General features: G+C 34.6%; 1 protein-coding gene across 1 annotated transcript; it reads left to right on the forward strand.

Annotated features, from left to right (window-relative positions):
* Positions 1 to 2,382: 2,382 nt before the first annotated feature.
* Positions 2,383 to 12,791, forward strand: LOC113095393 (peptidyl-prolyl cis-trans isomerase FKBP5-like). Its single transcript, XM_026260915.1, has 11 exons — positions 2,383 to 2,636; positions 5,256 to 5,388; positions 5,978 to 6,122; positions 7,426 to 7,568; positions 7,907 to 8,021; positions 8,141 to 8,297; positions 8,613 to 8,703; positions 9,756 to 9,839; positions 10,127 to 10,312; positions 10,401 to 10,640; positions 11,651 to 12,791. Exons 1-11 carry the CDS (start codon positions 2,605 to 2,607, stop codon positions 11,744 to 11,746), a joined length of 1,422 nt encoding a protein of 473 aa, XP_026116700.1. The 5' UTR covers positions 2,383 to 2,604; the 3' UTR covers positions 11,747 to 12,791.

Below are 12,791 nucleotides of genomic sequence, written 5' to 3' on the forward strand. Positions count from 1 at the left end.
ACCCTTTGAGTGTTTTGCATCACCAAACTGATTATTAATATCTTTTAAACATCTGTTAATGGTGGGTGAATCATTGTGTTGTAAGAAATAATCAGAATGTCCTTTCAAGAAGGGGTGTGAAAAGTACAGAGAAATAGTACTTATGTGGAAGCATAAATAATATGACACATTTTTGTTAAATTAAAAGGATCTAACTTAAAAGTGGTTAGCTTAAAACATGCAAGGCCCTAGAACACACCAGATGTTAAGTGAAGTGAACTGAAACCAGTATTGTGTTCTCTGATATTACACCATACCATTTCCATTTTTTGATGATTGTCATGCTAAACATTTAGTAGCTAATTTAAATCTCACATACTAAACAGGATTTACACTATGCAAATTAGGAAGGAGATATTATTGCTAAATATTATTGCTAAATTGCTGGTATATTACTATCAATGAATTGCTCTGTAAATGTCTTTTTTTTTTCAACAAATTGAGAGATATTTAAAACTTCAGTGGTTTATAAACCACAAGCAACAGATGTCTTGATAGATCTAAACCTTAACCAAAAATATAACATGGTACCCCCTAATAACAATTCCATCGATAAAGGAATTTTATTCAAGCAATTGTTTATGTACAAACTATGTTCATTTAAAAGAGTATAAGTTCCTTTTATGTAAATTAAACCACGTAGAATAATGGCTTGTTCAGCCTTTGACAGAAGAATATCATTCTGAATGTCATCACCACCTTAAGTAAAGAAAATGTTATTTTACAACAGATGTCTGTAAATTAAAAACATAACCACAATTACATTTTCACGTCAGAATTGTTAGAAGATAAAAAACTGAATAAAATGGACAGTGATTTTGATCAAGATCATATACATCATATGATCATAGAACACGAAAAAGAGAAAGGTCAAACAAGTTTCCTTTGAATGTTTCCACTTGGACCTTATTGGCAGTGACATATTGGTCTGAATCCTTATCCTTGAATGCCCTGCACTTGTTTCTGAACTTGAGTACTTTCACATTATAAGCAAGCTCTATCGCAGATCCCTGCTGCTAAAATACCAAACTGATGCAGCGTTTTGTTCTACTCTCACCCATGCTTGAGTACTTCAGTTTCCTGATAATCCTGGAAAAGCTGTGGGCCTGCTGACATCAAATAAAAGAAATATAAAGTAAATTAATAATATTTTGTGTATTCTAAAATGTACATCAAAATTACAAATCAATCAAATGAATGAAGCATCTCTCTGGGTGATCATATTTCTTTGATATATTGAATCTGCACAGAATCTTTAATAACTTTAACCAAAGAGCTCATCGTGTTCCTGGATTAACTATCCATCTAAAATTATTATCTAAAAAAAAAAAAAAAACAGGCTTGAAAAGGGAAATCAATCCCTTTAAATCCCGACAATCATGAATGCCACCTAATGTGTTCCTGCTGACACCTCTTGTTGCTCTAGGGAATGAGTCTGGGACATTTTGTAACAGTTCCAGTCTTGCTTTTGAGCAGGTAACATGTTGCCAGTGCTGAAGTTGTTCAATATCTGGCATGCTTACTTGAAAGGCTGGATTTGATTTCAACATATCCACTTGACATTTAATTATCTTGTGTTGAAATTAAATCTTTAAAACATAATGCTTCGGAGATGATGCTTAGCTTTAAATGTCTACACACTTCTAACACAGAATAGACAATGTATCATCTCGAACAGAAAACAGTAAAACCCCTTTTAACTGTCAGTTACCTTACAATAAAAAAAATGGATTTAACAGACAATAAATGTAATTTTACTGTAAAATGTTATATAAAACGTGTGGAAGTACTAGTCTGTGATTTATGGTGAAAATCTGCATTAACAATGCATGTACAGTACATGGAAGTTAGGAAACAGTAACACACAGTAAAGTTTTGTCAAAATTACAGTAACAATGTTCCCAGAGGTACTTGCATTATTTGTTAAAGAATATTAATTGATCTTCATTTCTTCACCTGTTTTATCATGGTGGTTATGCAATCCGAGAATACTATCCAAACGTCTACCGTAAATGTATTTCAGCTGTCAGCTTCACCGCAACCGGGATTATTTATTTATTTATTATTATTTTTAAGAATGTAATGCGTTCTATCATTTTGAACTTAAACCATACTTTAGTCGTGTTGTCGCTGCGCTCTGACTGTGTGGTTGTACATGCTGTTCCCAACTTGAGCTGTTCAGTCAGCACACAACGGGTTACGGGTCAGGGTGTCTACTAGGACACTGTGTTCTCATCAGCGCGAGCTACAGTACAGCCGGAACATTGTGTTACTTTGTGGACAGTTTCCAAGGCCTGCCCTTAATTTTTACACTACACTTCCCTCCCCCGCGTTTACTCCTCCTCCTTTAGTCTCATTTCATTTTCCCCGTCCAAATGTCTCGTAGAGTATCGTGTATCGTGTTGATGGTTATTAGTGTGGAGAAGTGTAAAATACTGCCGGTAGAACATCTAGTACTCTCGCGCTGAGAGGGCGGGCTCATTCCCCTTTAAGCCGCTAGGCACAGGTTGTATTCGCCGGTAAGACTAACTGAAGTTGCATACGGACGGATATACGGTCAGACACATGAGAGGAACGAGCAACAAAAGGGAAATATTGTAAGTCTTTAATTCATGCTTGTTTTTTATTCTTTACCCTTCACTTACTCTACATTTTATATCTAAATCAGCTTTCGAAATATGGTCACTAGTAAAGAGAAATGCCTGTTTTCTCACGGTGTAATGATTTACCTACAAAATCAAGGAAAATAGCGCGCTCAGTTTAATTACACACACACATTCTTGCTTATTCTCCACAGATAATTAGCCACTTGTTCAAAATGCGGCCTTAGATTTTAATTAAAATAAAATAATAAATACTAATGTTGAAAAGAAAAGTGTAGCTGTAATCTTATTTGCATGTTGCTATGGGTTTCATAGCCTCTTGTTATGTCTGAGATGTATGGAAGATTGTACGAAACTGAGAGGACGTGCAGCACGCTTTTCAATTATTATGATAGAGAACTCCTTGAATTTGTATTGATAGAAATGGCCCTTTTACATTTTATAATCCTTTATAGCCTATTGTATACACACTTTTGCTTACTATTTCACAGACTCTGTAATCCATCTTAAGGACAATCTTAAAGACAGATGTTTTTGGTGTTTATAATGTAGAAATGAGAAATATGTTTGAGGGTTGAAAATGGGTTTTCTGCCTTTGCCTTTTTTATTTTTAGTTTGATATGTGCTGGGAATTCAGGTTATCTTGATTTGTAAATTATGTCATTTCATGACCCTGACTAACGGTTATACCACTGGCCAGATGCCACTCACAACTGGTTACATTGACTGGATTTCACAAGCATGTTTTTCTAAAATCTGTTTAGATTATATTTCACATTTTAATGTAAACTACAATATGATCATTGATCATGGTAATTTAACTATCAACCATTGAAATTGTATTTACTTTATCTGATTATTGTTGTCAGATGCATCTGTCCTGCACTGTTTAAGTGGTCACACCCTGGATTTCTGTGTGAGAGATGTTTATAAGAGTTGCAAAACCATCATTGTCTACAGATAATTTAATTTTGTTGTTTTGGACAGCTTGTATGTCATTAATACAGAAAGAGACTGGGTGTCTGACAAGGTGATTAACTCGGAATCTGTATGAGTACATGTTGTGTTTAACTGCGGACGGTATGTTCAAGGATGGAATGAGTCAACTGTCTCTGAACGCTCATCTTTGTTACAGGAATGCCTGTTGCAATCTCACCACACTGCGGACATCTGAGACAGAGCTCCAATAAGGGCTTAGAAAAGTCACACCACCTTTAAACGAGTCGATCAATGGAGAGAAGTACTTAGGGACAGTTGGCTGGAAAAGCATGAATAGATAACTTGGCATTAAGACAAACACGGATAGACAAACAGACAAAGACAGAGCGGTTGGTAATGGAACAGAGTAGTAGAAATTGAGATATAGACAGATGAGTTATCAGATGAGTGGTCCTTGAATAAAATGAGTAAAAAACGAGAACAATTTAAGTTATTAAATGCAATGTGAAGTACGAGCCTTCATCAGCGTTGCATCTTATGGCTGATATTTAAGGAACATCTATTAGAGGAACTTCATAACACTTGATTCCGAGAAAACTTCTAGAAGCACTCATCTGTTAAAAAGGTTTCGGGTGATTAATTTACTTAGCTCAGGGTCAGAATTTAGTTACATTTGTTAACATTTCAAATGGAAAATATCATGGCAACAAAACCAGAGAAGTTTTTACATCTTGTACAGTTAGATGTTTAACATAACATTTGTATGCTGTTATTTCTGCATCCTTTACAGTGGAAAGGCTTCCTGGTGTTGTGGTTGTATCTGTGACTCTTTTTGACTTACTTGCTGTACATCCACCTCCTTCATCTTGGGCTTTCGGAATAAATTGTGCTCAAGGAACGATATGTTTCCACAGCAATGATGTTGCAGCCAGAATGGTGGCAGACTATTTTTGTAGATGTGTCTTTTGCGAGTCAAATAGCCTGGACTGTTAATTTTCACTCGGCTATATTCCCATCCCAAGACATACGCTGTAAATTGATATGCAGTGAGGTGAATATTTGTATTAATGAATATATTATACTTTCAGTGCTAAAAGATGTTAGTTATTCATAAGTCAGTTTGGCACAGAGCAGTTCCAGAAAGAACAGACATATTTTTTTATTGTTGTCTTTATTTAGGTATGTGCTGCTACATCTATTCTTATGCATTCATTAAACTTTCCTTGAAATGTATTTGCTTCCTGTAACCTTCAGCATGTGTGTAGTTATAAACAAATGCCTTTGATTGAGAGCCTTGAGTGATTGTAGTATCTCACCGCTTAAAGTAAAGTGGATTGAACTGAATGTTCCCTTCTCTGTCCTGTTTTGTTCCCGTGTCTTTTTTACTAGGTTTACTGACATAAATCTCACAAGACATCCTTCTCTAGAATCTGAATTTGTGCCAGGAACTCTGAATAAAAGGAACATAGTGTTCCGCCGCTCACGTTCACAAGCTTCAGTGTACATTTAAATAAAAATACCCCAAAACATTACATGCATCTGCTTCTAAACACACAAACACACATACACACACAGAGGCAGGTAACAACTGACAATTTGCATTTGTCTAAAGATAGCAGCGGCTCATTATAATTGGCTAAAATTTTAAGTTAAATATTGCATATTTGTTTTTAGGGGAACACGGCTATGTATGAGTGGTGAGATGTCATCTTTAGAGGATATCTTTTCCACTAACCAGTGCCCAGCTGACGTCTTTGCCTCCCAAGGCATTGATGTCACCCCGAACGGTGACCGTGGAGTATGTAAGGTAATCCAGTCATAAGTAACTCTATATCACAGCTGTTTACAAATTCTGTAATCTTCCTGTATTCATGAATGATACAGTGGTTCCAAAAATCTGCAACCATTAGTGAAAGTTCTTCTCTTTTATACTTCTGTTTTCTGTCTAAACATTTTTTTTTTATAAAAAATTAAGTTTAACTGAATTTATAATACATTTGAAAATAAAATTTAATTGAAAAAAACATAAAATAAAACCAGGATGTCATTGGAATGTTCCAAAAAACATTGTGCCACTTAAAAACTTGTTTATTGTTTATTTGCAGTTTTAAATGAAAAAAGGGACTTTAGACTTCCAATATAATTTGATTTGTCTGCTAAAGTTCAATTAAGTTTCCATAATTTGCTGATACATTTTACATTCACTTATTCATGTGTGCTTGTGCTGTTGAATCAAGGAGCATAGTGCTTTACTGAAGTGGACTTGTGAGAGTTAGTGAAAACTTGACTTAAATCAGTGCATGTTTTCACATTCAGAATGATCTGCCGTTAATTTAAAATAAGTCTGAGGTTTTGTAAGGATGGATTGTAAATTTTTCTCCCCTGCGTCTCTAAAGATTGTGAAACAGCATGGTGTGGAAGGGGAAAAGCCGATGATTGGGGACAGGGTGTGCGTCCACTACACTGGCAGACTCCTAAATGGCAAGAAGTTTGACTCCAGTCTAGACCGCAAAGAGCCTTTTGTTTTCAATGTGGGAAAAGGTAATAGATTTCAGAGATTTATTTTTCAGACTAAATTCGATCATTTAAAAAAAATGTAAAGTGCTGTTCTGAAACAAATTCTATGTTGAAAGAGGGCATTGCTGAGAGAAATCCAGTGTGACAAAGGGATAGGCAGAAAAATAATTGTATGTGCTATGCTATTATATACATTACTATATACATACGTTTCACATTCATTAATCATAACATGGCCCACTTTGCAACGTGTAATTATTTGTCTCAGCTAGATTCAGTTGTGGACAGTGGTTCCACACATTGGGATTTTGATGGTTTTGCTTAACCTTAAATGAAACTCCCAACTCTACTAAAATAACTTGTTTAGATGAAAACCAAACTGAACTGAGTATACCATAATAAAATTAGACATTAGTCAGATGAACTCTCTTGTGGTTAACTGCTAGCTAGCAAGAGTGCAGTAATTGCTTTTTCAGTGAAGCAACATGCATCATACTCTTCACGTTAAAGACATGAAACATTTATTCATCTCAAAGACACTTCATTTAACATTCACCCATCCAGTCCCATGCATCCCATTGAAGTTTTAGCAAGGAAACTTGAAATGAAAAATAATAAACTTAAAATACTTTATTATTATTTAAAATAAATTATGTAGTCCCAACACAAATACATTAAGCTTTTATTTTGCTCCTTAAATTCACTTCAAATGAAATTCAGTTTAAGAATTGCATTTTACTTTTAAGGAGCAACACAAATATAATCTTAAAGTTATGTAGTAGATGACAGAACTTTATTTAAAAAGAATAAAAACAGAAATTCTAAACAACATATTTCTTTTTTTTTTTTTAACTGCACACGCAAATAGTTTATATTATACTGACATTTAGGATGCTTCTTTATAAAAAGTGTCTGTTTAATGGAATGATTATGCAACCTGCCAGTTTCATTGTACAATTCTCACTAAAGACCAAGGCTGAAATTCCTGTTTAATGACATTTGTGGTTGCAATTAAAAAGGGGTGCAATTGCTGTTGTTTAGACATATGGTGCCTCCCTTATTATCTGCTGTTTCGTTCTCAAAGGAAAAATTTGTATTTAATCTTTAAGGGTATTAACACAAATCATTAACTATTACCTTAATTTAGTACCTGTGGGTTATACATTTTTATTAATAAGACTATTTATTTATAGTAAGTAATTATTTGTATATAAATTGATAATATTTATATACTAAAATAAAATATATGTAGTACTTTTATACTTTTTATTTACTTTGAGTATCGAAGCATTGAAGTGATGGAGTACTGTCTGGTTGATTCACACAGGTCAGGTCATCAAAGCATGGGACATTGTCATATGTTCCATGCAGAAAGGAGAGGTGTGCTTGATGCTCTGTAAGCCTGAATATGCATACAGTTCAGCAGGCAGCCCCCCAAAAGTTCCTCCAAATGCCACACTTGTGTTTGAGGTAGGAACATCAAGCACTTAAATAACCTGCATGTTCCTGGATGAATTGTGAAAATATCTTATTTTGTAGAGAATGCATTACTGGTGTCTTTTAAACCATGGACACATTAAAAAAAAAGTTTTTTAGTTTTTAGTTTTAAATTCAGATTTAATGTGACTTTAATATGACAAAAAGAAAAAAAGTAAATAAAAATCATCCACTGGGACATGTAAGTGTTAGAAACCTTGATTTGTTTGTTTCTCTGTGATATAAAATGCTAGACCCAGAACATAAAAAGCCTCTTTTGGTATAAGCTTGTTATCTTTAAAAGTACAAATGGTTCTGCTTCCCATAATTAGATTGAGCTGCTGAGCTTCAGAGGGGAGGAGCTTACAGAAGATGGTGGGGTCGTGAGGAGAATAAAGGTCAAAGGCGAAGGCTATTACAATCCTAATGAAGGGGCCACAGTACATGGTACGTCTTGAGAGTTTTGAATGTTCGGAATGTGGTTGTTATTCATAGATGATGCGTAATAACATGATCACTGTCTCTTTTGGATACACTATTAATGCGGTCTGGTTTCTGTTTCTCAGCACACTTGGAGGGATGGTGTGGAGGTCGCTTATTTGATTCTCGAGATGTAAGCTTTGTAGTGGGTGAATCAGAGGACGTGGATGTTCCTTTAGGAGTGGACAGGGCCATGGAGAAAATCCAAAAAGGGGAATGCTGTTTATTATACCTAAATCCAAAGTAAGGTTTGCTTTTTATAGTTACTGTATTTACTTTATGTTTGGTAAGGGATATGTAATATAATATAATATAATATAATATAATATAATATAATATAATATAATATAATATAATATAATATAATATAATATAATATAATATAATATAATATAATATAATATTGCTGACAACCCAGATTTAGCCTTATGTAAACTAATATAAAATATTTCCATGCCTAATATCTGCGTATAAAAAAAGCCATTTACCAACCATAATGCTGATAATCTGACACACTCTTTCCTTTTATATATAACTCAGTCTATGTTATGCTTTCAGATACGGTTATGGCAAAGAGGGTAAAAAAGAATATGACATTGGATCAAATGCAGAACTACTATATGAAGTAACACTTAAAGACTTTGAAAAGGTGAGATATTTCTTTTTTTTTTACCCTAAATGTGTCCAGAAATCAAAGTCCACTAATAATACTTGATACAATCCATTGCCATTATATATTAGCATCAATTATTTTTCAATTAGAAGTTATATTGCATTACAAGTATATGTGACTTACAAAGGAGCTCCCGTAGTCCATGTCAAATTAGCTTGTTGTATTAGCAACCAACAAATTGCTTATTTTTAAATCCTATTTTAAGGGTTTCAATGTGATCTTAAAACGTTGGAATCCATTGTGTGCGTGTGTGTGTGTGTGTGTGTGTGTGTGTTTATCTCCTTTAAAGTATTTAATTATTGTTTTATTTCATTAATATGAAAATAGCCAGATCAAATATGTTTTCAAACAAAAATATGAGTTCTGGGCATCCCAGAATACTGTTAAAGTGCTCATATTTAAATTCTATTTTCAGGGTTTTTGTGTGATCTCAGAACTGTTTGTGTGTATATACACAGGGTGCGATTTATGAACAAACCAAAGAGGGGGGGATGTCTTGAAATGCAAACAATATTTGGATTAGGTCACAGTAGAGTGAGTTTTGAGCAAAAACATTGTGTATTCATCTCATACTGTCATTTGCGCACTGACTTTCTGAAAAGCCCTGCATGGATTGAGGGAACCAGGATCACGAATACGGGAGCGCTTGACAGAGTTTAATTTTGAATTTATTGTTGTTTGTGTTGTCATGTTGAAGTTTTTACTTGCTGACGTTTTAAGAAATAAATTACAGTTTTGGTATTTTTCAAGCTCTGTATGTGGTATGTGTGACCAGAAAGGGGGGACATCCCCCCCTACAAATTGCACCCTGTATATATATGTGTGTGTGTTAGTGTATGTGTTTTGTGTTTCTGTTTCATTAAATTAACATGTAATGTTGAAATTATGGGTAAAATATGTTTTCAAACTCGTCTTTGAAAAGGGAGTTGGAAATCTCAGAAAACAGTTAAAGTGCGCCCTCTAATGGTCATCGAGAGAATCAGCAGAAAATCGAGAAAGTCTAAAAATTACTCATATTGTTTCCCTAGGCCAAAGAATCCTGGGAAATGGACCTTAAAGAGAAACTGGAACATGCTGTTTTAGTCAAACAAAAAGGGACGCAGTATTTCAAGGTTCGCCTTCATTTTTATCTTTGGTGTAGAGTTGCTTGCCTGCTAAATAGCTTTTAATTTTAGTGTAGGCAAGCATCCTGCAATTAGTTTTTGCTTTTAACTTGTTAGTAGTAACATAATAATAACATATATGCAAAATGACTGACTTAATTTTACTACAAATAAACATTCTTTCTAAAAATGATACTAAGTATTTCATTTAAGTTCAAATGCTACCATTATGTTTGGACAGTCTTGTTTTTGCAGCCGTCAGGTAATTGACAGTCTTCTTTATACTGTGCATTCAGGCTGGACGGTACAACTTTGCTGTTATTCAGTATCAGCGGATTGTAAACTGGTTAGAGATGGAGTGTGGTGCAGGAAAAGAGCAGCAACAAGCCATCCAGGCCCTCCTATTAGTGGCCCATCTGAATCTTGCCCTGTGCTTTCTGCGATTGCGCGAGTACTCTCAAACAGTGGAGAACTGCAACAAGGTAGACTCTAATAGCAGTGAACAAAATGTCATCTATGTGTTTCCAAACATTTTTTTTCTTACCGTGTCTTACTGGTTGTCATTACCAGGTTATGGAGCTGGACCCAGTAAATGAGAAAGCTCTATATCGGCGAGGTGAAGCACGTCTGTTGCGCAACGAGTTCAGCATGGCTCTAATGGACTTCAAGCAAGTTTTGCAAGTTAACTCCTTTAACCGTGCTGCCCGCAGCCAGATTGCCATCTGTCAGCGCAAGATTCGTGAACACCATGAGCGTGACAAGAAGATTTATGCAAACATGTTCCAGAGGTTTGCTGAACACGATGCTAAGGTATGCCAACTATCACTCTGACCAGATTCTCAACACTTATTCTCGACAAATTCACTTGTTGCAGTTTCAGGAATGCAGCATTAGGAAGTGCTTAATTCCTCACTTGAATAAACAATGCCCTTAGTTGTACTCAGCAAATGTAGCCACATTCAAAGACACTAATACAGCTGAGGCTCAGACATAATCTAAAGCTTATTGACATTTTGACATACAGTATTAGTCAAGTTAACAAATAAAATCAAAGCAGTGTTTTGTGTTCAATTGAAGTAATATGACATGTAAAAAAATGTAAATACAAATTAAGCCTCATGTTATGGCACTGCTCTTTTTCATACAGTGTAAGTAATTGTGACCATTTTGTCCCAAAATGACAAAAACATCATCAAAGCAAATTAAATTAAGTCAGTATGACTTTTTTGTGCTATATTCAAAATATTCTGAAGCCGATGTTTGTGCAAGGAACAAACTGAAATTTAAGTTCTTAATAAGAATCTTCCCTTTTTGCTGTAGCTCTTCCTATATGAAAATTTAATATATTGCCATATATGTTATATATAAGGTGATATATAATTATGTTTATGTTTAAAACAAAATCCCCATAGTAAAAATTGCGTATGTTAATAAAATGGATATTATGCATTTTTATATGGTACTATATATATATATATATATATATATATATATATATATATAATTCAATTTCCAATAGGTTTCATATGTTTTTACGTCGTATATTACATACATTTACGTATGGGTTTAGATCAGTAGATCTCAAGCCAATATATACTATGAAGAATGCTGAATATTAACTAAAACTTATTTTTGTGATTCCAGCAATTATGTTCTGTATTCCAGAACTACTGTATGTGCTCTTCAAAAAAAATAAATAAATAATTATTATTGTTGTATTTTAATTAAATTCTAATTCCTTTTAATAGTTGATATCTTGTTTTAACCTCTCTGAAAACACTATTAGTTTCAGAATTTAAAAATGTTGTTTCTGTTTTTAGGTGGGCCGATTAAAAAGGAAAAAGGAAGAGAGTGGAATTTCAGATCAGAATAAGCAGGGACTAAAGAGACCTTGTCTCAGTCAGGACGGCTCCTAAAACTCCAGACACTATTCAGGAGGCCCAAGCAAGGAGGTCAGGCTGTGGGGATGGCTGGTCCATCTTCGATTGCGTCATAAAAGAGGCAATGGATAGAGATGTGAATGAGCCCTCTATACACCTTGACCTCAGACCTCATTATCGCTCGGACTGAATGCAAATGCTGGGATAGATTTGCATAATGGTTTATAGACGTTGAGGAGCTGCAGACCTAAATGACATTCCTACAACGACAAAGACAAACAACATCAACAAAAACCAAAGCGCACAGTTCTACGACCACCTGTAAACCTGTATGGTGCACGCCTCAGCTATCGGAAAGGCATTCATCCGCTGCATTAATGCAAAAGCATTATAGACTTGAATACAACCTAGTACCTTACCATTTACTGTACAGTATTTAGTGTAATTGCACTGACTTTGTGCATTATCAGATATCAAGATCAGATCAGAGTTCAAGTTTGCATTGGAGGGGTGTCTACTGGGGGGGGCTTGATGTTTTTTTTGTACTATATTTGTATAAGTGTGTCTGATATTTAGATTCAAGTACCATAGTGGGTAGCTGGACCTAAAAGTGCAATCCTCCCTTGGAGAAAAACATGTTTTGCGGCAGGCCCACATTCACAAACACACTTTTGATACTTTTGAGAGACTTGTGCATGCTTCTTTACTGCATCCTGGGAGCGTCTTCGATTTGGGACTGTATTTTAAAATATCTGCAGGTTAGTTTGAACCCGGATCCCGGTAGATATACTTGACTGAAGTTTAATAGCTATATTTTTGAGCTGAATTTCCATTACAGTTTAAAGCTCAAATGCTTTTTAGACAAACCTTTTGACATGATAGGAATATTTCAAAGAACTGTTCTCTTAAAACCCACTTGTTTATTTGATCAAATACTAACTAGTGTGGTTTGCATGTTTTTCAGTATGTTCCCCATGTTTCAGACAGTTTTAATAATATTAATAATAAACTTGTTTGTTAACTTTTTTCTGTTTACAGTTTGATGCATTACAGCAAGCCTGTCAATAAATATTCAAACAAA

Source organism: Carassius auratus, chromosome 6, assembly GCF_003368295.1.
Source record: "Carassius auratus strain Wakin chromosome 6, ASM336829v1, whole genome shotgun sequence".
Taxonomy (NCBI): Eukaryota; Metazoa; Chordata; class Actinopteri; order Cypriniformes; family Cyprinidae; genus Carassius; species Carassius auratus.

Bases quoted from the DNA above. Each gene is read 5' to 3' on its own strand.
- LOC113095393 (XM_026260915.1), top strand. From the start codon at position 2,605: ATGAGAGGAACGAGCAACAAAAGGGAAATATT. The intron at 5,389-5,977 runs GTAATCCAGTCA...GCGTCTCTAAAG, and splicing joins GTGACCGTGGAGTATGTAAG to ATTGTGAAACAGCATGGTGT. The intron at 8,704-9,755 runs GTGAGATATTTC...TTGTTTCCCTAG, and splicing joins CACTTAAAGACTTTGAAAAG to GCCAAAGAATCCTGGGAAAT.